Raw genomic sequence first — 22,956 nt, forward strand, 5'->3', positions numbered from 1 at the left:
TGAAGCGATATTTCATGAACTGTGGTTCATTCACTGATATTTTGATATTTAATATTCATGAGTAACAACTATTACTTGGTAGAAGTGTGAATGCAATTTCACAATTTGTGTATGATCCTTGTTCATGATTTCAGTACAGTGATCGTGAAATCACATCACAACACGTTATGAGTCCACGAGCTACTAACAGTTTAAAATTAATGATATGAAAACTTCACGGTATCAATTTGTACTGTGATTGAAAAATCACGGTATCGCTCATCACTACATCACTGCTGTAAGCGTGCAAGTCATCGTGATGGCAGAAATGAAACTACAGCCGAAAGCAATGCCATCTTGGAACAGAAATGTGAGGATTTCTGCAGAAATCGATTTGAATGAGAGAAAATTGATTCGAAAATCAGTGTTTCCACCCGAGAAAAAACGCCAATCATGGGAAATAGCGTCCACATCAAGTTGTTAATGGTGGGAGAACAATATATCGTAAGAATAGGCCTTAAGATGGGACCAACAGAAAATGACATAAATGGCAGGAAAACGCAAATTGCGGAACATAAAAACGGGGTTTTACTGTATATGTATTTATGTATGTATGTGGTTGATGGAGCTTCATCTATACTGACTGAGCTACAGTATAGATGAAGATTCTGACGAAAGGGTCGTTCTGACCCTTTCGTCAGAATGACCTAGATTTGATTCCCATTAGTGACGTGAGGAACCATTATCTAGTTTCTTTTGACTAAAGGTGTGTTAACCAGTCTCATAAGGAGTTGGAGGGTCAATCCAGTTACTCGGGTGTTTCATCCCTGAAAACAGGCAAACTGGTCTCATGAACACACAACTACAGTCATAAAAAATATACTATGTCAAGGAAGGCAACAGGAAACCACCTTGCTCATAATCATCTCTACCAGCCTTATGGCTGAGAGAATAGATAGGATACCGGTTGATGCTCTGAGTCTTGTTTATTTATTCCTATCACTAAATACCTTTTTTGCTAGCCTTCCCTGTCATTCTGTTTAAGTGACAATTTAAGTAATTCTTTTTGCCAATTCTTAAATGTTTCAGTTTCATGTTCCTTTTAAATGTATTCTTATTTAATAAGATTTTGCTATTAATGCTATCTTTTCACACCCTAATTTTTTTTTTTTTTTTTTTAACAGAAAACTCATCTGAGCCTGTGTCCTCTAGATTTTTGATGAACTGTTTTATTTTCTAACCCTGATCTCAGATTGATAAGTTAAAATTGGTTTGAACACTGTCTTCTGTTTGTTTAGTGTTTTGACTAATTTCTATAAATTAAAGATACCAAGAAATTATATACTTGGTTTAATCCTTTATCCAAGTGTAAGCAAACAAAGTTTGCACCTGAAGTATTTTCAGGACCTGGGCAACTCTTATATAGAAGCTGATGACTTCACATCACTTGCCTTAGTAACCCATAATGCAAAGCACAAATCCTTACCGGTATGTATAATGCTGTGCATTATGGGAAAGTCACTACCCAGACTGGTTTCGACTTTTATTGAGGTCTTATCAGTGGGAGCCAAGTAGATTAAACCAAGTATATAATTTCTTGGTATCTTTAATTTATAGTATAACCAAGTGGAAAAACTATGAACAACTATCTCTAATGCAGAGTAGTTTTTTTCTTAATAATAAGAAATTTAATCATTTTTCTTAATAATAAGAAAAATAAATTATGACTTCAGCATTACTTCAACCTTAGTATCACCTCTGGGTCTGCCACCCACTGATGAGACCACAATAAAGGTTGAAACCAGTCTGAGTAGTGACCCTTCCCATAATGCATAGCATTATACATACCCGGAAGGATATGTTTTTTTTTTTTATTATTATTATTGTTATTTGACACCTCCAGGGAGTCCAAAGACTCATCAAGGGAGGACACCTGCTATACAACTCTGTCTCCACCACTCGGTCCACCAACTGACTGCAACTACATGAACACCATCTACTGCTGACCACCACTAGTTTTTCCACAGACAGTCACAAACATCCATGCCCACTGCAGGATTCGAACCCACAGCCTTTTGGCTGGAGAGCAGATATGCTAACCACCCGGCCAGCCAGGCCGGCTTTATGGGATACTAAGGTGAGTGATTTGAAGTCATCAGCTTCTCTATACGAGTTGCCTCAGTCTTGAAAATACTTCAGACGCAAAATTTGTTTGCCAAGTATATAATTTCTTGGTATCTTTAATTTATAGTATAACCAAGTGCAAAATCTTCCAACAACTATCTCTAATTGACTAATTTCTTTTATTCCAGATCAGTTTATTCAAATCTCCACCATACCAGTTTTGTGTATTTTGTTATCTATTTCCATATTTAATTTGACCTCTTCACTAAAAAAACTGTCTAAAAAGCCAAAGTGTATTTTATAGATTCTCCATTGAGAGATACAGTTGATGCTTTTCATGCCTATTATCATAGTTTGCATCTTTTTTTTATAGCTGATTTTTGTACAAAACTTATCTCAGCAGATGTTCACTTAGTTAAGGAGTCCTAAAGACTTGTAATGGATTTATTTAGGAGTATGACATCATCTGCATAAAATAAGAAGCTGAATTGAATACTTCTAATTTCATTATCTGGTTTCATACTGGGATCACTTAAAGGTCAAAGCCAAATAACTGGGAGGAGATCTCCATATCGCCTTTCAGGAATGCGGAGGACCAACTGGGGCTTCTGACCTAATGTCCAATCTTCACGTGGTGCACCATGTTAGTAAGTATCTATTGGGTACTGAATGAATGAGGATGTGCTGGCAATTTGGGACTTGGCAGACCAAATTATACTCGCTGTTGGCTTAAACCACAAATGCATATGATGGTACAACACAATGACATTTCATGCTGGTTGGGAGCATTACCTGGTTAAACAAGGCTCCTGCTATTTTCATCAGGGAACAGTGAAAAGTCAGCTACTGGAACAAGCCCAACTCAACATCTAGAAGAATAAATCCAACATCAGAAGAACTGAAGATAGGAACCATCAATATAAGGAGCTATTAATGAAAAGGAAATTGAACTTGCAGAAGAATTGGAAAAGTATCACGTTGACATAATTGGCATTACTGAGTCAAAGAAGACAAAAACAGGTGCAATCATCCTAAACAATAAGTATAGGATGTTATTTTCAGGCAATAAGGATCAAGGAAAGGAAGCAGTAGCGATAGTATTCAATACCAAACGTGAAAATAAACTCCTTGATTGGAACGCAGTTTCGTAGAGTTATGTGAACAAATTTCAAAATGGGGACACGGACAATAATACTTATTTGTGCCTATGGTCCCACCGAAAGTTCTTCCAAGGAAGAACTGGAAGAATTTTTGGAGTCATTGGAACAGGCAACTGACATAAAGAAAATAGAAAAAGTGGTCCTTGCTGGAGATCTGAACAGCAGAGTAGGAAATGAATCCCACCAAGCATATGGAACATTTTGGGAAAATTTGGAGAAAAGGGAAAGCTAATAATAATGGTAAGTATTTACTGGACTTCTGCTTAGGATATGGATTAGTCATTACTAACACCATGTTTCAACATAAAGATGTTCACATGGAGAGAAGACACAAGAAATAAGAAAAGCCTCATTGACTATGTCATCATTGATAGTGATATCTTCATGCTCGTTCAGGATACAAGAGTATCCAGAGGATTCAAAATAAATATCACAGGATAAAAATTGATATCACATTGAAAAGAACAGTATGTGGCAAAATTTTAAAAAGAGTTAAAGTTGCAGCGTTTACAGGTAAATTGTAGACTCAACTATACAACCATTATTGAAGAAAAAACGAAACAAATTGAAAACAAGAACCAAACCTTGGAGTCTCAGTAGCAAACTCTGAAGATGACATTGTTTGATTCAGCTAGGGAGGTATGTGGTGAAGTTGTCTTCAAGGATAGAAAAATAAGAACACCATGATGGACACAAGAAGTTAAAGAAGCAGTCCTGAAAAAGAAGAAAGCATACCAAAAGTTTCTAGCAAGTAAGTCAGCAGATGCCCTAAAAAATACAAAGAAAAATGTAAGAGAGCTAAGCTGTGTGTAAAAGTAGCTAAACAAAAGTCTTGGGAAGACTTGGTAAGAATATTGAAATTAAATATCAGGATTGTGACAAAATGTTCTGGAGATTATTGAAGAAGCTTAGAAATGGAGGAAAGAGTACCGTAAAAAGGAATCAAAGATGATAAAGGTGACATGAAAACTAAAGATAATGATATCCTAGAATGTATGGAGAAATTTCTTTGAAAGACTGTTAAATGAACCAAGCAGTGATAGCAGGTAGTAAGTACATCCCAAGAGGTTGTAGAACATGTTATATTCCAGGTTTTACAGAACACAACGTGGAAATATATGAAAGATGTTGTGACCTATACGATAAAGATACATTTTCATCAGAAAGAATTGACGCAGGAGAGGAACTTATAGCAACACTGTCTGAAAAAAGAAGTCAACAACAGAAAAAATTAAAAGCTTAGATATGAAACACAGTAGCAGGAAAGCCTGGCTTTTACTCAAAAAATTATCTGGTGACCCAACACAAGCAGCAACCAAAGTTAATATAAATGCAAACCAAATTGCAACTCAGCTATCTCTGAATGGTAAACCGAGTACCAAAGTTAAAATACCTAAAGATTACATTAAAAAAAGGTTAGGGATTCAGAAAATAATCTCTTCAAAGAACCATTTACTAAAGAGAACCTAGAAAATGCCCTAAAAGTCTTAAAACCAGGAAAAGCTGCCAGTATAGATAATATCAGAAACGAGATACTAAGAAATCTGGGAGAAAAGGCAAAGGAGTGGTTAGAATTTTTTTTAAATGTTAGAATTTTTTAATGTCAACTTTTGTTGGAAATTTGCTAAAATGCCCAGCATATGGAGGCTAACGAAAATAATACCTATCCTGAAACCAAGTAAACCTGCTTAGGATCCAAAGAGCTACAGGCCTATTGCTCTCCTATGCACAATGCTGAAGCTGTATGAGAGGTTAATCTCGAACAGACTATGCCCAGAAATAGAGAAAGTGCTGATAAAAGAACAGGCAGGATTTATACTAGGAAGACCATGCACTGGACAAGTATTAAACTTAACACAGTTTATTGAGGATGGCTTTGAAAGGGGGTTAGCAACAGGAACTGTATTTATAGATTTGACAACAGCATATGACACACTAAATCTTAGAAAGCTTATAGTCAAAATTTACAACATGACAAACAGCTATCGGTTAGTGGAGGTATTCAGATTGCTGCTATTCACCAGGAGATTCTTTGTTGATTTTCGAGGAAAATCAAAGTGCTAGTTCACACCTCTGCACTAGCACTTTGCTTTTCGACAGCCAAGTATGCTAGCCCTGTTTGGGAAAGATCATCACATGTCAAAACTATTGACAAGATTCTTAATGAAACATGTCGGCACATTACTGGCTGCCTTAAGCCTACAAAAATTGACCATCTATACTCACTGTCTAAAATTGCACCTCTTCATATCAGAAGAACAACACAGTGTATATATGAGCGGAAACAACTAAATGATGAACAGCATCCTTTGTATGGACATGTTGCAGTAAATAGGAGGCTAAACTCAAGGAAAAGTTTTATTCACTCAGTAGAATCATTGGTTGATTCCATAAAAGCCACAAGGTCAACAATGTGGCAAGAACAATCTCCAGAGGCTCTGAACTTAAACGAATCTCTTCCATCTGGCTTACATCTAGACTGGCAAAGATGGAAGACATTGAATAGACTTTGTTCTGAAATGGGCAGATCAAAGCAGAATTTGGCCAGATGGAGCTATACAGACAATGAGAACTGCTCATGTGGTGAAACACAAACCTTGGATCATCTTCTGCAATGCTGCCTAATAGGCATTAATAATATATGTACCTGAGAAGATTTAATGCAGTGTAATGAAACAGCTTTAAAGTATATTAATCACTGGATGAGTGAAATTTGGCATTTTATGTTTTTCTGTAATATTTTATGAAAGTGGCATTTTTGTCTCTTAATGTATGCTTTTAATCCACATTCTTTTAATGTCTATTTCTTTAAATGTATGCTTTTAATCATTTATATGTATGATCTTACATTTTCTGTAGTTCACACACGAAATAAATAAATAAATAAGTACTCATCTATAAAGAAGGGAATAAAACTGAATATGAGAATTACATAGGAATTTCTTTGCTAAGTGTTCCAGGTAAGATTTATGCAAGCATACTTGAAAAGAGGTTGAGAAAGATTGTAGAAGAGAAATTTGGAGAAGAAAAAGCTGGGTTCAGGCCAAACAAATATTGTCAAGATTAGATTTCCGCTTTAGACAAATAGTTGAGAAATTGTGGGAATATGACAAGGATCTGTACTTAAGTTTTGTAGATCTGGAAAAGGCATACGACAAGGTTCCCAGAGAAAAGCTTTTCAAAACACTATAATTGTTTGGGATGAGTGAAACATTCTACAGAACCATATATAGTCTATAAGTTAAAGGGAGATGGTAAATCCCGTTTTATTTTATAGCTGGGTACGAAACTCGGATCGAAATCCATCGAATCCATAGAGTTTCATGCTGAAAAAACTATCGGCGAGCCCAAGTGTAAGTGATCACTTGGGTAGTACAACACCAGGGCAACTCCAATTAAAACTAGGTGTAATGGCTGGCATGTTATCTCCGTGCCAGCCATTATGTCGCCGGTAAAATTGCCTTTTGGCTTATTATAGTAGTAATAACAATATAGGAGTACACCAGTTCAGCAATTCTATAGTAGAGGTATATGTAAGTTCGGTTCACTTAAAACCTTGATATTCCAGGTCTACCTACTCACTGATGAGACCTCAAAAAAGGTTGAAACTGGTCTGGGTAGTGACCTCTTCTCATAATGTAAAACAGTATATATACATCTCTTAGGAGCTGTGCTTTACATTATGAGAGAATATTAAGGTTAGTGACGGAGCTTGCTCCACCTTTGCTTGGAGTTGCCCAGGTGTTGTACTACCCAAGTGATCACTTACATTTGGGCTTGCCGATATTTTTTTCGGCATGAAACTCTATGGATTCGATGGATTTCGATCCGAGTTTCTTACCCGGCTATAAAATAAAACGGGATTTACCATCTCCTTTTAACTTAACTTATGTCGCCGGTAAAATAGCCTTTTGGCTTATTATAATACATAGTCTATATTTAAGTTGTCAGTTAGCAGTTAGAATTGAAGCAAATACAGGTAGATGGTTTGATATAAAATCAGGGGTAAGACAAGGATGCACATTATCTCCATTCTTATTCATCATCTATATGGATCACATTATGAAAGTTGCATCAAGCCTGATATTAAAATTGGAGTTTAGCTTTTTGCTTTATGCATATGATGTTGTACTCCTAAACACATCTAGTGCAAGTCTCCAGGATTCACTAACTGAATTAAATAACAGCTGTAACAAATTTGTCATGAAAATCAGCTATAAAAAGACCAAAAACTATGAAAATACAAGGAGCATAGAAAATTTCAGCTGCATTCTGAATGGAGATTATATTTAGCCACAGTTTTTAGTGAAGATGGCTGGTTAAATCTGGAAATAGATAACAGAATAAGCAAAGCTGGTATGGTGGGTGGGTAGTGAGCTGAATAAATTTATATGGAATTAGAAAGAAATTAGCCAAAACACGAAACTAGCAGTATACATTACATTCTTCAGACCAGTTTTAAGTTAGGCATCTGAGATGTGGGTTAGAAATAAAGCACTTTGATCAGTGACTAGAGACCATAGATATGAGGATTCTGAGAAAAATTAGGGGAGTGAACCAATGGCATCAATGGCAGAATCATATTAAAAATGAAGATATTAGAAAGGACTTGACATTATTAGCATTCAAGAATATATAAGCAGAGCTAATCTAAGGTGGCATGGCCACTTAAAGAGAATGCGTGAAGAAAGGTTAGTAAAACAGGTGTTTGATGGCAAGATGGTAGGAAAGAGACCCAGAGGTAGACCAAGATCTGGGTTGATTGATTTGGTCAGAAATTCCTTAAAAGCATGAAATGTTAGATATAGCAATATTGGAGTTCTGACAAGTAATAGATTGATTTGGAGGAAAATTGTCAATAAGAGATTAATAATAATGTAAACTTAATCGTGTGGGGCTGTCAGTAACCTGAACACTCCCTTGTGGGTACATATCAGGAAATTGATGATAGTAATGGTTTTATACCACCTTCTTTCCTAGTGTAATCCATATACATGGATCCTAAAAAAAATCTAAGCATTAAGCATAAATGATTCATATATATAATTTTCTTGCAAGAATAAGTGCATTAATTTGATATTCAGAACAGGAAATTTATTATGACATGAAAAATTGAAGTACCAAGATAAAGTACTATACCTTTTGAGTAACCTTTTTTATGTATACTTTTAATATTTCAGTATTTCATATGAAAGAGTATGGCACATGTAATAATCAGTTCCCTTTTATATTTATGAGGTGGGGAGAGGGAATCTCACTCACTTGAGGTTTCCTTGGTGCGAGCTATCCATTATGGTTTATCCAGTGTGAACTTTTGAATAATAGACATGAAGAAAAAAAATTAGGATAACATTTTTTTAATTGATCACTTTCCTACAACTTATTACCTATATCTTCAAGATAAAATTATAAATTTGAAAGAAAAAAAACGTATTGACAGGCTGATTTCTAAAGTAACAAATGTCATACACAGAATAAACTAGATGCTAAACATGGATCAAGATGTCAGGTCACATGACTCATTATTATATTGTTGTATTCTTTCCTAATTCACTGAATGATTAACACCCCCCCCCCTTGATGTTTGCTATTTGTAGTTCATACTGGATAAACCATAATAAACAGTCTTGTATCTCTCACAATTATTTTATTTTGTAAATTGTACAAATTATGATTATGAATGAATTTTGAATTTGAATTCTGCTTATTTTTAACCACCACTGCCCATTTTCTTAGGATCCTCGTGTTCTTGATGCTATGCTTCCATATTTGTTAAATCGATATGGAAATCCTCACTCAAGAACTCATGCATATGGATGGGAAAGTGAAGCAGCAGTTGAAAAAGCCAGAAAAGTAAGTATTAGTATAACAATTTGATTTCAAAACTGGTATTTCTAGATTTTCAGAAATAATTGTTACAAACATTCAGGATAGATCGGTTTGTAAACGTATATAAATTTTACTTACATCATTATTGGTAAACTGCGTACATTCGTGGGTTTGTTTAAAGGATAGTGTTATTTTATAATGTGTTTTAGTTGGGTAAACTTATTTTTGTGTTTATATCCCTTTTCAGCAGAGTCTGATTTTTTTGGTTCCCTTTTTTCCCTGTGTGTTTTATAAACAAATACTGAATTATGTAACTTTCTTCTTATTATTTGTTATTATTCTTTAAAAAAAAAAAAAGAATATTTTTATATAAAATTAAAAGTTTCTTGAACTTCAGAGCTTCAAACCAGAAGAATTATTTAATCAAAGTGAAATACAGATATTTGAACTCTTCTTTAAAACAGGTTCCAGTTAAGTGTTTTACTGTTATATGTTTGAGCCATCAGCAACAGCAGCATCTAATATCCATGTCGCCATTGCAATAGGTGTGAAATGAAGTCACCCCACCTTATTGCGCTTCATTTGGCTATAACTGTAATAATGTCTAAAAAGAAAGTAACGTTAACACTGTTTTTGTTCATTGATTTATTGCATAATAAGTCATAATGGTACACTAAGTTTTCATTTTATTTGATATGAGTCTTGAAATTATTATTATTATTATAATTTTATTAGTAGGCATCCTTTTAAGCTTAAAGCTGTTTATGAGTTGAATATATATATATTTTTTATCTTGTAGTGTAATGCATTGTAATATAATAGCGAACTCTCGTAGACAGGCTTATATGTTGGTTATGCATTACTAAATCACTTAAGGAATTGAACAACGTAAATTTGAATATAAATTAAATTACACTTTAATAAATATTTCCGATATTTCGGCAACATCACGTTGCCATTTTCAAAAGGAACTTACAAAATAAGGCATGTGCACGTAGGTAATACAACACAGTAACTGAGAATGAAGAGATGAAGCTATTGTTCTCCTAAAAGTCCTGATGGTGCCCTCTAGCGGGCTAAGTAGGTGTTCTTGGTCATTGGGCTGAAGGTCTGCTGATGTAAGCCTCCCAAATTTGGGACAGTAGCATACAACCAAATTTGTTGAGGTTTGGAAAGTTTCTTAGGGCTGAGGCTGATTCCATAAATAGTCTTTCGAATTTGTATTTGCTACGGTGTATTACTGTAGCCTTCTTTCACCGTATTCTGTGGCGTGTATCCAGAGCATGGTCTGCAAGACCAGAATGGCTGTACTTGTGAAAGCGGATGTAGTCCTTGTGTTTAGAAATTCTGATATTCGCTGTCCTGCCTGTTTGGCCAAAGTAAGACGGTTTACAACTGCAAGGGACCTGGTATACACCAGGTAGGTCTAGGGGAAGTGGTTGGTCTTTGGTGGAGCGGATAAGGGATGCCAATTTTCTGTAAGGCCTATAGCAGGAGGTCAGGTCATGTTTTTTTAACATTTTGGTAATTTTTTCCGAGGTGCCTCGGATGTAGGGAATGGTGATGGATTTAGAGTAATCCTTGTTGTGGAGGGGGGGGGGGGGCTGTGGTTTGTAGGTTTTAATATTTTTTGGATTTTTTTTTGGGTGGGGGGGGTAGCCATTGGCTGAGAAAGTGTTGAGGATGTGATTTAGTTCAGTCTTTAGGGCCATGTCATTAGAACAGATTAGTTTAGACCTGTTGTATAGTGTTTTCACAAGTGCTTTCACAAGTACAGCCATTCTGGTCTTGCAGGCCATGCTTTGGATACACGCCACAGAATACGGTGGAAGAAAGCTACAGTAATACACCGTAGCAAATACAAATTCAAAAGACTATTTATGGAATCAGCCTCAGCCCTAAGAAACTCTCCAAACCTCAACAAATTTGGTTGTATGCGACTGCCCCAAATTTGGGAGGCTTACATCAGCAGACCTTCAGCCCAACGGCCAAGAACACCTACTTAGCCCACTAGAGGCACCATCAGGACTTTTAGGAGAACAATAGCTTCATCTCTTCATTCTCAGTTACTGTGTTGCATTGCCTATGTGCACGTGCCTTTTTTTGCAAGTTCCTTTTGTAAATGGCAACGTGACGTTGCCGAAATATCGGAAATATTTATTAAAGTGTAATTTAATTTATATTCGTATCTACGTTGTTCAATTCCTTAAGTGATTTAGTAATAGTGAACTCTGTAGATTTGGAATTTTGTTTTTAATATTTTCCTTGTGAATTTGAAATGCCCATTGCATTCCAACTAGGTGATACCCATGTCGATTGCGTTATTTATTATTTTAATAAAATGCAATGGATGAAATGATTTTAAAACTAATAAATTAAAATAATTAAGTGTTTTCTGAAAATAAAAAAAAATGCTGCTATGAATTAGTTTATGGAATAAGGTTATTCATAACTGTATGGAGAACATGATGCTTTGTCAAATACAGTAATCTAAATTATCCAGCTAGAGTGTGATTATAGTTTTCTAGGATAATTGAAAGGTTGAATGACTAAATGTACATTTACATGGTGGTGTACTAGAAATTATTTGGCACACTAACCCATTCAAAGGTTTGTTAATTGAAGGTTCATTTGAAGTTCAGATAATTGAGAGATGCATCTAGTATCTTATTCCACTTTTTATAAATCTGAAAATATGTATTGTGCTTCAGTCTTCATCATGCATGCATTATGATGAAAGTACAGTACAACCTTGCTATACACTTTTTTAATTCACAATTAATTTTTATGACTTGACTTTACTGATCACATGGATATTTTAGCTGTTTGCAACTAGCAGATGAGAGGTAGTTAGAATTGAGCTGTTTCATATAATTCTCTTAATTTTTTTTTTCATGTTAATCAGATACAACAAGGCCACTCAGCCTATAGTGTGTTTGTACTGTAGATGCACAGTATAGCAAACATTGTTTTAACAAAATGACATGGTGTAATGAAATACAGAAATATTCAGCATAAGTCCTATGGAATCGGTTATTTAAAGCTCACTGTTGCACAGAGTGAAAGTTCCACAATATTCACTATAGTTAACTGAATTTCTTAGCAGATAAAGTCACAGTCCTCTCCAAAATTTTCATTTGCTCTGCACAACATGCATATTTCAATTTAATATACCTAGTGCAACAGCAGCACCTAATACCCATGTTGGCATTGCAATAGATGTGAAATTAACTCACCACACCTTAGAACAGTTATTTATAAAATATTAACACCAGAAACGCTTGCGTTTAATATTTTTATTGTAAAATTTTCGGCTAAGTTTCATAGTCATTGTCAATACAGTTATAGGAAAACTCAAAAAAGAACAATTTAATTGAAGGCATGTGATATTATGCGAATTATTGGCTGCAGGAGAATAGCTCCATTTGCATTAATAGATATTCAAAATAAATTACAATAAATTGATTTAGTTAATTATTTTTAAATTATAAGCAATATTTAATTACAATTATGGAACACATGAATGGTGAGTATTGGTTAATATAGCTTCCCAAAATTGAGAAAGATAGTCGTTTTTATTCAGATTCAGGTTGTGAATCTGAGTCGTGTGCTTCATGACTTTCTTTGTAGAGTCTTTCTAGAAGAAAATAAATTTTGTGTAACACTTTGGTTTTGTTCCACTGAATTCCGTGTTTTGTAGATAAAGCGTGGTTTGTTAAACAGGATTTATTGGGTTCGTTGAGAGAAATGTATTCCTGATGTTCTTCCAGACCAATTTGTGCAGATCAACCAGTTTGTCAATAATAATATAAGCCACAAGAGCAGGAATTCTATAAACTCCAGGATAACATAGAGGAGGATATTTGTCCTTTGGTGAGATAAGGAATGTATTAAGTTTGTGAACTGGATAGAAAGTAACTTGTACATTAATCTGACAAAGTAATCTTGCTATTTTTTCAGAAAGTTCTTTAACATATGGAATAAAAATTCTGTAATTTCTTCTTGAGGAGGGTTAGGATGATGGCCATAATTATTGATTATTTTTTCAATTGTTTTTACATTATAACCATTTGCATTAAAGGTAGTTGTGATAATAAACAGTTCTTTGTTTAAAAGAGAATTTGTAGAACAAATTTTATGAGCTCTATCAACTAAGGATTTGATTACACTATATTTCTAACATGGGTGGTGATGATGAGAATTAAAATCAATGTATTTACCAATATGAGTTGGTTTTCTATATATATTGAGAACTGTAAACCGCCATTTGATTGATGTAGAATGAGAATATCCAAAAAAGGGAGGCAATTGTTGTCTTCTACTTCTAGGGTCAATTAGATTCTTCCTTTTTTAGATGTTCTCAATCTATGTCACCTAAATGACAGTTTACAGTATATAGAAAACCAACTCATATTGGTAAATACATTGATTCTAACTCTCATCATCACCATTGTCTGAAATGTGGCGTAATCGAATCCTTAGTTGACAGAGCTCATAACATTTGTTCTAAAAATTCTCTTTTAAACAAAGAACTGTTTATTATCACAACTACCTTTAATGCAAATGGTTATAATGTAAAACTATCAAAAAAATAATTATGGCTGTCTTCCATATGTTAAGGGACTTTCTGAAAAATGTAGCAAGATTAGTTTGTCAGATTAATGTACAAGTTGCATTCTGTCCAGTTCACAAACTTAATACATTCCTTATCTCACCAAAAGACAAATATCCTCCTCTATTTATCCTGGAGTTTATAGAATTCCTGCTCTTGTGGCTTATATTATTATGGACAAAGTGGTCAATCTGCACAAATTTGTCTGGAAGAACATCAGGAATACATTTCTCTTAACAAACCCAGTAAATCCTGTTTAGCAAACCACACTTTATCTACAAAACACAGAATTCAGTGGAACTTTTGTGCACCAAAGTGTTACACAAAAGTTATTTTCATCTAGATAGACTCTACAAAGAAAGCTGTGAAGCACAACCCGAATCTGAACAAAAACGACTGCCTAAAACTTCCTCAATTTTGAGAAGTTATATTAACCAATACTCACCATTCATGTGTTCCATAATTGTAATTAAGTCATTTATAATTTAAAAATAATTAACTAAATCAATTTATTGTAATTTATTTTGAATATCTATTAATGCAAATGGAGCTATTCTCCTGCAGCCGATATTGCACATAATATCACATGCTTTCAATTAAATTGTTCTTTTTTGAGTTTTCCTATAACTGAATTGACAATGGCTATGAAATTTACAATAAAGAATTTTCATGGTTATTTCAGTTATAGTGAGGGGAAGGTATATACCGTCAGAGTTGATTTTAGCTGTTTATTTATATAAAATCTGCAAGAGACTAGTTGGGTATATGGAAGGTATATGGAATATGGAAGAGTATATGGCTAGGTATATGGAAGAGATAGAAATCAAAAACTGTGATGCATTAAGTTGCAATAAGAAGTCATACTAAAATTGGTATTTGTACTGTATGCCCACAGATGCGAGACCCTTCAACACTTCTACGCATGTCAGAAGAAGGTGAATCCATTCCGATATTAGGGTAATCAGTGTGTTTCATGGGATTAGTGTTTATTATTATACGTTGGAAAATTAACTTTTCTTTTATGAAAATTCTAGTTCTTAAAGTGGTAACTATTTTGCTTGTACAACAGTTGGAAAATTTGTATGGGATTGATATACACACACACACACACACACTGATTGAAAGTCAATGACACATAACTGACAAGGTACATCATGCCATGTAATAAGTCACGTGGTGTTTGTAGCCAGTATAAATTGGAGGAATATGATGCTCCCAAGTCAGTGCAACTGTGTCCATGTGAAATGGCTGTGAAGGGAACTGACAGAGTTTGAAAGAGGCGTGATAGGATGCCATGTTGCAGGCCTATCTGTTCTACAAATTGCTTACAAATTGGGTCATCCCAGGTCAATAAATCAGTGATACCATACTGAGATGGAAGCGCAAGGAGTCAGCTGCAAGTGCTACCTGCAGTGGATGACCCACCACACTCACTGAATGTGACTGTAGGGTGCTATGAAGAATAATATGTAAAAACCACCATTCGTCGGCTGATACATGGATGCAGAATTCTGGGCATTGATTGAAACACAAATCTGCACAAAAACATTTAGAACTGAGGCTCACAACATGAGTTTCCACAATAGGACTGCAATGTGCAAGCCCCACATTACCCGAACCAACATGTAGCATTGTTTTCCGTGGGGCAGAGTGTGTACAGTGGGACATGGAAGCTTGAAATAGCAACGAATCGCACTACACCCTCTACCAAGCAGATGGATGGGTGTGGTGAATGCCCAGTGACCACCTCTTACCTGAGTGTGTAACCCCAACTATGAAATTCGGGGATGGTGGTGTGATGGTATGGATTTTTTTTTTCCTGGTTTGACCTTGGATCCTCTTGGAGCCATTAACATTGAACTCCAAGAGGTATCTGAACATTCTGGAGAATGCAGTGCTTCCTACTTTGTGGTGTCTAGACAGAACTGACCTTTGTCTCTTTCAGCAAGACAATACACTGAATCATAAAGCTGCTGCTGTAAATGTGTGGTTTGTGGGATGAACTAGAGTGTCAGTGAGGTCAAGGGATGTCTGCCCCACAATAATTCAGGATCTCATTACATGCCTACAGGAAGAATGGTCCAAAATTCCCATTGATTGCTATCATTCACTTGTGGAAAGCATGCCCATAAAATTGCTGCAGCCCTCATAGCGTAAGGAGGTCCTACATCTTATTAAGGTGGGTGCCATGGCTGTTTGTTCCTCACACTATGGTATCCATTGACTTATTTCCAAGCAATGTATATTGAAAACTCTGTCAGAATAGTATTGTAAGTTTGAGTGTGGGTTTGTGATTTATATAGTGTTAGCAATCCTGTAGGGCACAAAGCAGCCATAAAAGATACCAACTCTTTTGGAGATTGAAGTCTCCACATGATGTGCCTATTCCAGGAAATTCCAGAGATGTAAGTTGGCATAACAAGAGTAATCTAATCCTACCTCAAGATCTGAATATTAGCAAAGGTACGGTGATGTGAAGAGGTGAAATTAAATCGTTCTTGGTAGAAATATCCTCACCTGGAGAATGACAAGGATGCCAGTATTGTTTAGGGTATTTTTTTGGAAGATCTTGAAATGTGTGAGCTAATATCACAAGTCATAAGAAAAAAAAATGGAGTATATTGTCGTTATCAAAACTATGTGCAAAACTAGGAGTTGAGGTTAATGAGAGAAGATCATTTACAAGCAAGAATTGTTCTGGTTATTTTCTTAGAGCAGGTGTTTGGATCAGGAGAACAGAAACAGTTGTAGTTGAAAGAAGGAGGAGGGGTAGAAATCACAGTGGTCATGTTCAGCCTTGTTATAGTACCAAAATGCATGATTACCAGACAACTTACATAAAGATGCTAGCTATGAATCGTTCATATTCTGCTTCTATTATTTCACCTGGCTATTTCCATTAATTTACAAGAAATGAACACTCATCAAAGTATAATGATATTACAAATTTAATTTAGGCAGATTAATAAGGTGCAAAGGATAAACATTGAATTTTAGTAGTTATTACAAAAAAGTTTTTATGGATAATAGGCAATGATCATATGCATAGAATATATTGTGTATTATGTGAGGGGAATAGCCCTTTCAGGTCTTTCTGTTTTGTGATGAGCTAAAGGAAGAATGATTACAGAAAGGTGAGGTTGAGAATCTAATAGAATTATTTATTGTTTAATGAGCACCTTGTCAATGTATGTTATACTGGTGTGAATGTTGTGCATTAATCAGAAAAGAGAGACAAAAAAGCGAATGTTCTGGAACATTCACTTTTTTGTGAATGTTTTAAAACACTGTAGGTTAAGATTGTAGTGCTAGATGATATATTATTGTGCTTATTATTGTTTTTATATAAGTAGATCCAGTAGTCAGAAGACTTACTGCAGAAGACTCATTATTATTATTACTACTCCATATTACTGCATGTTTTTGAGGATTGTGCAAAGAATCCCAAATTCTTACATGTAGGATTGATATGGGGGAGGGGGGATCAGGAATAAAGATGAAATTTCTTGATATTGTTGTGACGTTTCTTATAATATTTATCTCTCTACTTATTTGTTATAATATGTTTGTACTCTAATCGTTTAGATTTACTTCTATTGTTTTATATCTTTCCTTTATCCTACCAGCTACGCCATTTATGTTGAGACTTTTTCTTATCTTATTTGCTTTTTCTTTACTTAATTAGTTATTTACCCTTTATCTACCCTTTCTTAACTAATCCAACATCCTATCTTTCTTAAATTCAAAACTCATATAACACTGTACCTTACTTATACACATTTATCCCTTATAATTTAAACTCTACAATCAAATATTCAGTGCTTTGCAGTCCTATTGGCCTCTCTATGTCCTAAACAAACAAGCTGAAGAAGTTCACCCTATAAGTATTAACACATTTATATTTATGCTACGCCAGCTAATACCTAGGTAGAAAGGATTCTTGTTCAGGGTGACTCCTTTAGAGAGTTAATGATTATTTGATCAAGCATAAATTTATCTCCCCCCTCGCTTGTCCTTTTCTTTCTTACAGTCGTGGCTTACTTATTGCATTAGTATTCATGGGTTTATCCCGCTTGGTTCGTTGTTATTTTTATGAGCAGTAGTTTTGAATTCATATAATACAGGCAGATCAGGCAAGTACATGAATGAAACAATTTAATTAGCTTTAAGGTGATACACTATAATACATTTCAAAACAGGATAATATGGTTGCATGCTATTCTCATATATTTTCTCTAAGGATTGTAACTTCTGGCTGGTCGTGAGATATTGTTGTGTCCTGAATAAGCATTAAAAAGGTTTATATTAAAATATTCAGGTCACAACATTAATTCTACTCAGGCAGAGAACATGGAACGTTGGCAATAGAAAAAATAAATTGTTTGTGAACACAAGTCAAGATAAAGTTTAAGGAATTGTATAAAATTGTATAAAGTGTTTAAATATAATCTGTATTAAGTGTGGGCCTGATAATAGAAATCCATGTAAGCTGGCAAAATCCGTTTGGAAAACCACCCTCTTGCACTGAAATAGTAAAGCCTGTGAGTCAGGGTTCAAAGGTCACTTTTACCATCCTGCATTATGAAAGTATTGGAAAGGGAAACCTAAGCGTCTTCCAGGAATAGGAGGCAGACACACGTGCGAAAAATTAATAGAGGGAGCTAATGAGATTGACGTGGACACACGTGACCGAGTTGGCGCGTGTCGCAAATATCGAGATTTAACGAGAGGAGAAATTGAAACAAAAAGGCCTTGAATGAAGAGTCGAGATATTTTTTTTCCTGGATTCCTGATCTCTCGGAGTGGTCCTGCTCGTCGTAGGAGGGAAGTCCCTGGCCAGTCGCGGAAGGCACTTAGTTCATCCGTCGTAGCGTTCGTATTGGGCCAAGCTATGTCCGTGTTCTAGGATAGCTGTGATGTTGTCGTACGACGGAGGGACTAAATTGAGCCGTCCATTCAAGGCGACGTTACCATGCCACCTCCCATGTTTCCCTCAGAGATTCTACTCACACAGATCTACGGAAGATATCCTCCAAAGCGATTACATTTGAAGGCCTTGATGATTAGACAAGGCGGGAACAAGTTTTAAGAGTTCAAGGACAGAAATGGTAATGTAGATTTTTGAAATACTAATTCCAGTTGTAAGAAGAGAGTGAATTTCCTGTGTGAACGTTTAAATTGGACTGAACTTAAAGAACTGTAAGACTAGCCTACAACTAGATACGTGTCCGAGACAGTGTTAAGAATTGTTTGCCCAAGAGGCCGAATAGATACAAGATCATGTTAAACTAAAAGTGTAATTGTGCTGATGTGTTCACTGATAGCCACGTGTATCCAAATGGCTTAATGATAATCTATAAATTGTATTTTATGATTGTATTTAAGGTTATTAAGATTTAGTATGTGTGATAAGTACAAGTTAATTAGAGCTTTTGATCTGTGAAAAGAAGCAGATGTAACAACAGAGGAAGACTGAATAACTCACCTTCATTTGAAAATCCCTTATACAGGTTGTTTCTCATACCCGACATAGAATTATAACCCACATATTTTTTAGCTGAATGACAAGTGCCATGAGATCCTTGAGACTGCACTGTCATGGGAGTGATTTGTTGGCAATAGGGCCACATTACCAAATGATGATGTTTCAGTACAGCTAAAGCAAATTTTGCACGAGAGAGAGAGAGAGAAATTATGTTCAGTTTGTACAAAAACAAACAAGCAAAAAAAGTATGCATTATAACTTAATATCATAACTTTTTTTTTTTCCTGACCATAATTGTAATGTTTCTTGCTACCTGGTTGACAAGGTGATTAACATACCTGTCCTCCAACCAATAAACTATGGAAATGACATATTTGTAATTGTCTTCAGCTTACTCAAGACCTAAAGTGGTTTGAAAAAATTCCCATGTTGGTCTCGGGAGCAGAGATTCTGAATTACGTAAAAAATAAAAATAAAATATATAAATTATAAAAGTCCTTAGCCCACCGTGGTACTAACATATTATAGGTTTACAACTTTTCTTTTCAAGTTGAACCTGTATTATCCGAGAGGGAATTGCATAAAAAAAATTAAAAACAAATTATGCAACTTAGGAGATCAAATAATACTCAATGAGCTATCAATGAAAAATTTTCAACACATCAGCACTGGAGAATTGCAGAAAAAAAAAGAAATTATGTCACATCTTTCATTAGCATATATTGCTTTAAGCTGCTTACAGAAACCACAGCAGAAATTTTATGCTTTTCCACCACAGCCTTGACAGATAGGGATATTATTACTAAAAAGAACAAGTTACCTGCACTCACGATAATTAACTCCTAGCGAACAGTGAACAAATATGATTATATGAAGTAACAATAAAAGTGATTGCTAGTTATTTTGTACTAACTTCTTCAGCCACTTTCCATCTCCTGCTTGATATAGCCTCCCTCCATAAATTTCCAGTTGTTTTTATCCGTAAGTATTGTCAGAGCCTTATGTCAAGCATTTGTAGATTATCTCTCCATCTTGTTCTTTGGCAAACTTTCTTCTTCTTTCCTTCTCTTGGTATCCACTCAGTGCTAAATTTTGTCCTTTCTGATTTTGAAGACTTCTGTGGCAGGAGAACACAATATTATTTGAGGCCAATATGCATACCACATTGCACTAATTAGTAGAAAAAAATGTTTTATTCAATACTCTAATAGTTTTCTTAACGACTGTGGTTCACTTCATCAGAAGAAAATAGTGAATTAAATAAACAGTTAAGCTACAATCAGGTAACAATAACTATATTAAATATTTGAACAAAGACTAACAGTGGAATTGTGCACGTACTGCTGAATCCGATGTGTGATACCAAGGTCTTACGTTTTTTTATGAGAGAGGACCAGACGATGTAAAATCATGCACCATTTTTTTTTTTTTTGCATTAATTTAAGTTTTTGAGCATTTGACAGTTTAAAATTCTGGAGTAGAAATTATACTGCACATAGATCATTTCTTTGCATTGTCATTACTTGTTGTTTGGTTTCAGTTGTACATGCTACTAATTCTGACATGCCTGCTTCCCCTTCATAACACATATTACAAGTACAGGTGATTTTGTCAACTCCAGGTTTCTTAAGTGGAGGATGGGAAAGTCTAAGGAGACTTTAAATCTTTTTAGTGAAAAGAAGGCAACTTTAATTCCTTGTTGATATAGTATCTCTGATATCTTGCTGTGACTGACCAAATGTAAGGAGAAGTACCACTCCTCTGTAGTCTCGTTTTCCTTGTTTCATTTGCCAAATGCTGATGGGATTTTGTACACAAAATCTCATTACCATCTGCCACAAAAACTTGCAATTGACTGATTAATTTTTGCCATTTCTATAGTTAACATATCATTAGACATATCCAGTATGACTTGAGGAAACTGTGAACCTACTGATTTTAAATGTTCTGATAATAAAACGTCTTCTTCACGACTTAATTATTATTTGCTGATTTGAGGACTTTTCCATAATTCTTCTATTACAATTAATGGTTCAGTATTTGTCTCAACTAAATTTAGTCAAGGATTTGCATTTATTTCTCTGCTTTTGTATAGGTCTATAAAAATCACTGCATATTTCCATTATTTTTTGTTCTTTTATAGATACTTGTACCATAAGGTTTCTTAAATTCACATGATAACACAAGGAAATGAGTGAATAATATTTATTTAAAAGTCATATATTTCGACCTGGAAATTACAGGTCATCATTGGGGGCAAAAGGTAGTTGAATATAAAGTAGAACGCAAATGGTGGATTAATTGCTCTCACAAGCCTTTCTGCTGAATGTAGTGATATTATTTGACTTTGTGATTCACTCTGGTTATTTTCTTTGTCAAAACAGAATCTACAGATAAGTTACAGGAACTGCCATGGGGAGACAGACCACTCTTTCCTGCTCTCCAACTTATATTTGGAACATCCAGGAGACATCTTTTTCTCATCCATATACCCTCAGTCTTCATTTTGGGTACATTATATAGATGATGTTTTTGCAGTCTGGCCCCACAACGAAGATACATTACCTGCCTTTCTAGCAAGCATAAACAACTTACAGCCATGAATTAATTTAACTATGAAAATAGAAAAATAAAACAAATATGCCCATTCTTAGACATCCTGATCCTCTGCTCATCATCAAGTGAACTAATTACTCCTATTTATTGAAAGCCTATCTTCACTGGATGTTAGATTCAACAACAATCTGCTCACCATCCCTCTTAGAAGATTAGAATTATTAAAACTTTAATTACATTGTGCTCACATTATATGCTCTACAGCTTCTCAGAGCAGAACACACAATATCTTTTTGATTCCCAAAATCCTAGCTCAAATAAAAAAGGAAACTGTATATTGAGTCCCTATTCCATACATTTCTGGCATCTCAGAACCAATTTCTAGAATTCTTAAGAAGTATAATCTAGTGGCTACATTTATTCCAGTCAACAAACTATCATCATGGTTCCCATCTTCTAAAGATAAGTGCTGCCCTCTTGCTCTTCCTGACTGTCACCTTTTGTATTTTGGAGAAGCTGGGCATTCAGAATACAAGAACACCAGTCTTATATCATCAATAGGAAATCCGAGAAATCTCATCATCATCATCATCAAATTCCTGCCATGTACCCTCAAGGGGTGTACAGGATATGACAGTACTACATGAAAAAATTACATCATTACTAACTTCCTATCTACAATTTTCCTCCAAATCAGTCTGTTACTTGTCAAGACTCCAACATTATCAGATCTTATATTTCTATCGTCTAAGGCACTTTGTACCGTATCAATCCACCTATATCTTGGTCTTCCTCTGGGTCGTTTTCCTGCCAACCTGGCAGAGAACACTTGTTTTGCTAATCTTTCCTCTCCCATTCTATTTAAGTGACCATACCATCTAAGATTAGCTCTGCTAACGCATTCCTGGATGCTGACAATGTCAAGTTCTTTCCTAATATCCTCATTTTTAATATGATATTGCCATTGATGCCATCTGTTCACGCCTCTAATCTTTCTCAGGACTCTCATATCTGCGGTCTCTAGTCTTTGGTCAAGTGTTTTACTTCTGACCCAGCTCTCAGATCCATAAGTTAAAATTGGTTTGAACACAGTCTTGTATACAGCTAATTTAGTGTTCCGACTAATTTCTTTCTTATTCCATATGAATTTATTCAATTGACTTCCCACGATACCAGCTTTGCTGATTCTGTTGTCTATTTCTATATTTAGT

At 35.0% G+C, this 22,956-nt stretch overlaps 1 protein-coding gene across 3 annotated transcripts in view; it reads left to right on the forward strand.

The window, feature by feature from the left end:
- Positions 1–22,956, forward strand: part of Nfs1 (Nfs1 cysteine desulfurase) — a 161,081-nt gene that overhangs the window by 45,211 nt on the left and 92,914 nt on the right. For all 3 annotated transcript variants that reach the window (XM_090408057.1, XM_090408058.1, XM_090408059.1), the window contains exon 4: positions 9,000–9,116. In XM_090408057.1, the coding sequence (XP_090264183.1) occupies positions 9,000–9,116 (117 nt within the window). The remainder of the gene's footprint in view (positions 1–8,999; positions 9,117–22,956) is intronic.

Source organism: Typopeltis vanoorti, chromosome 18, assembly GCF_054136105.1.
Source record: "Typopeltis vanoorti isolate ZY-2024b chromosome 18, IOZ_Tvanoo_1.0, whole genome shotgun sequence".
NCBI classification, from domain to species: Eukaryota; Metazoa; Arthropoda; class Arachnida; order Uropygi; family Thelyphonidae; genus Typopeltis; species Typopeltis vanoorti.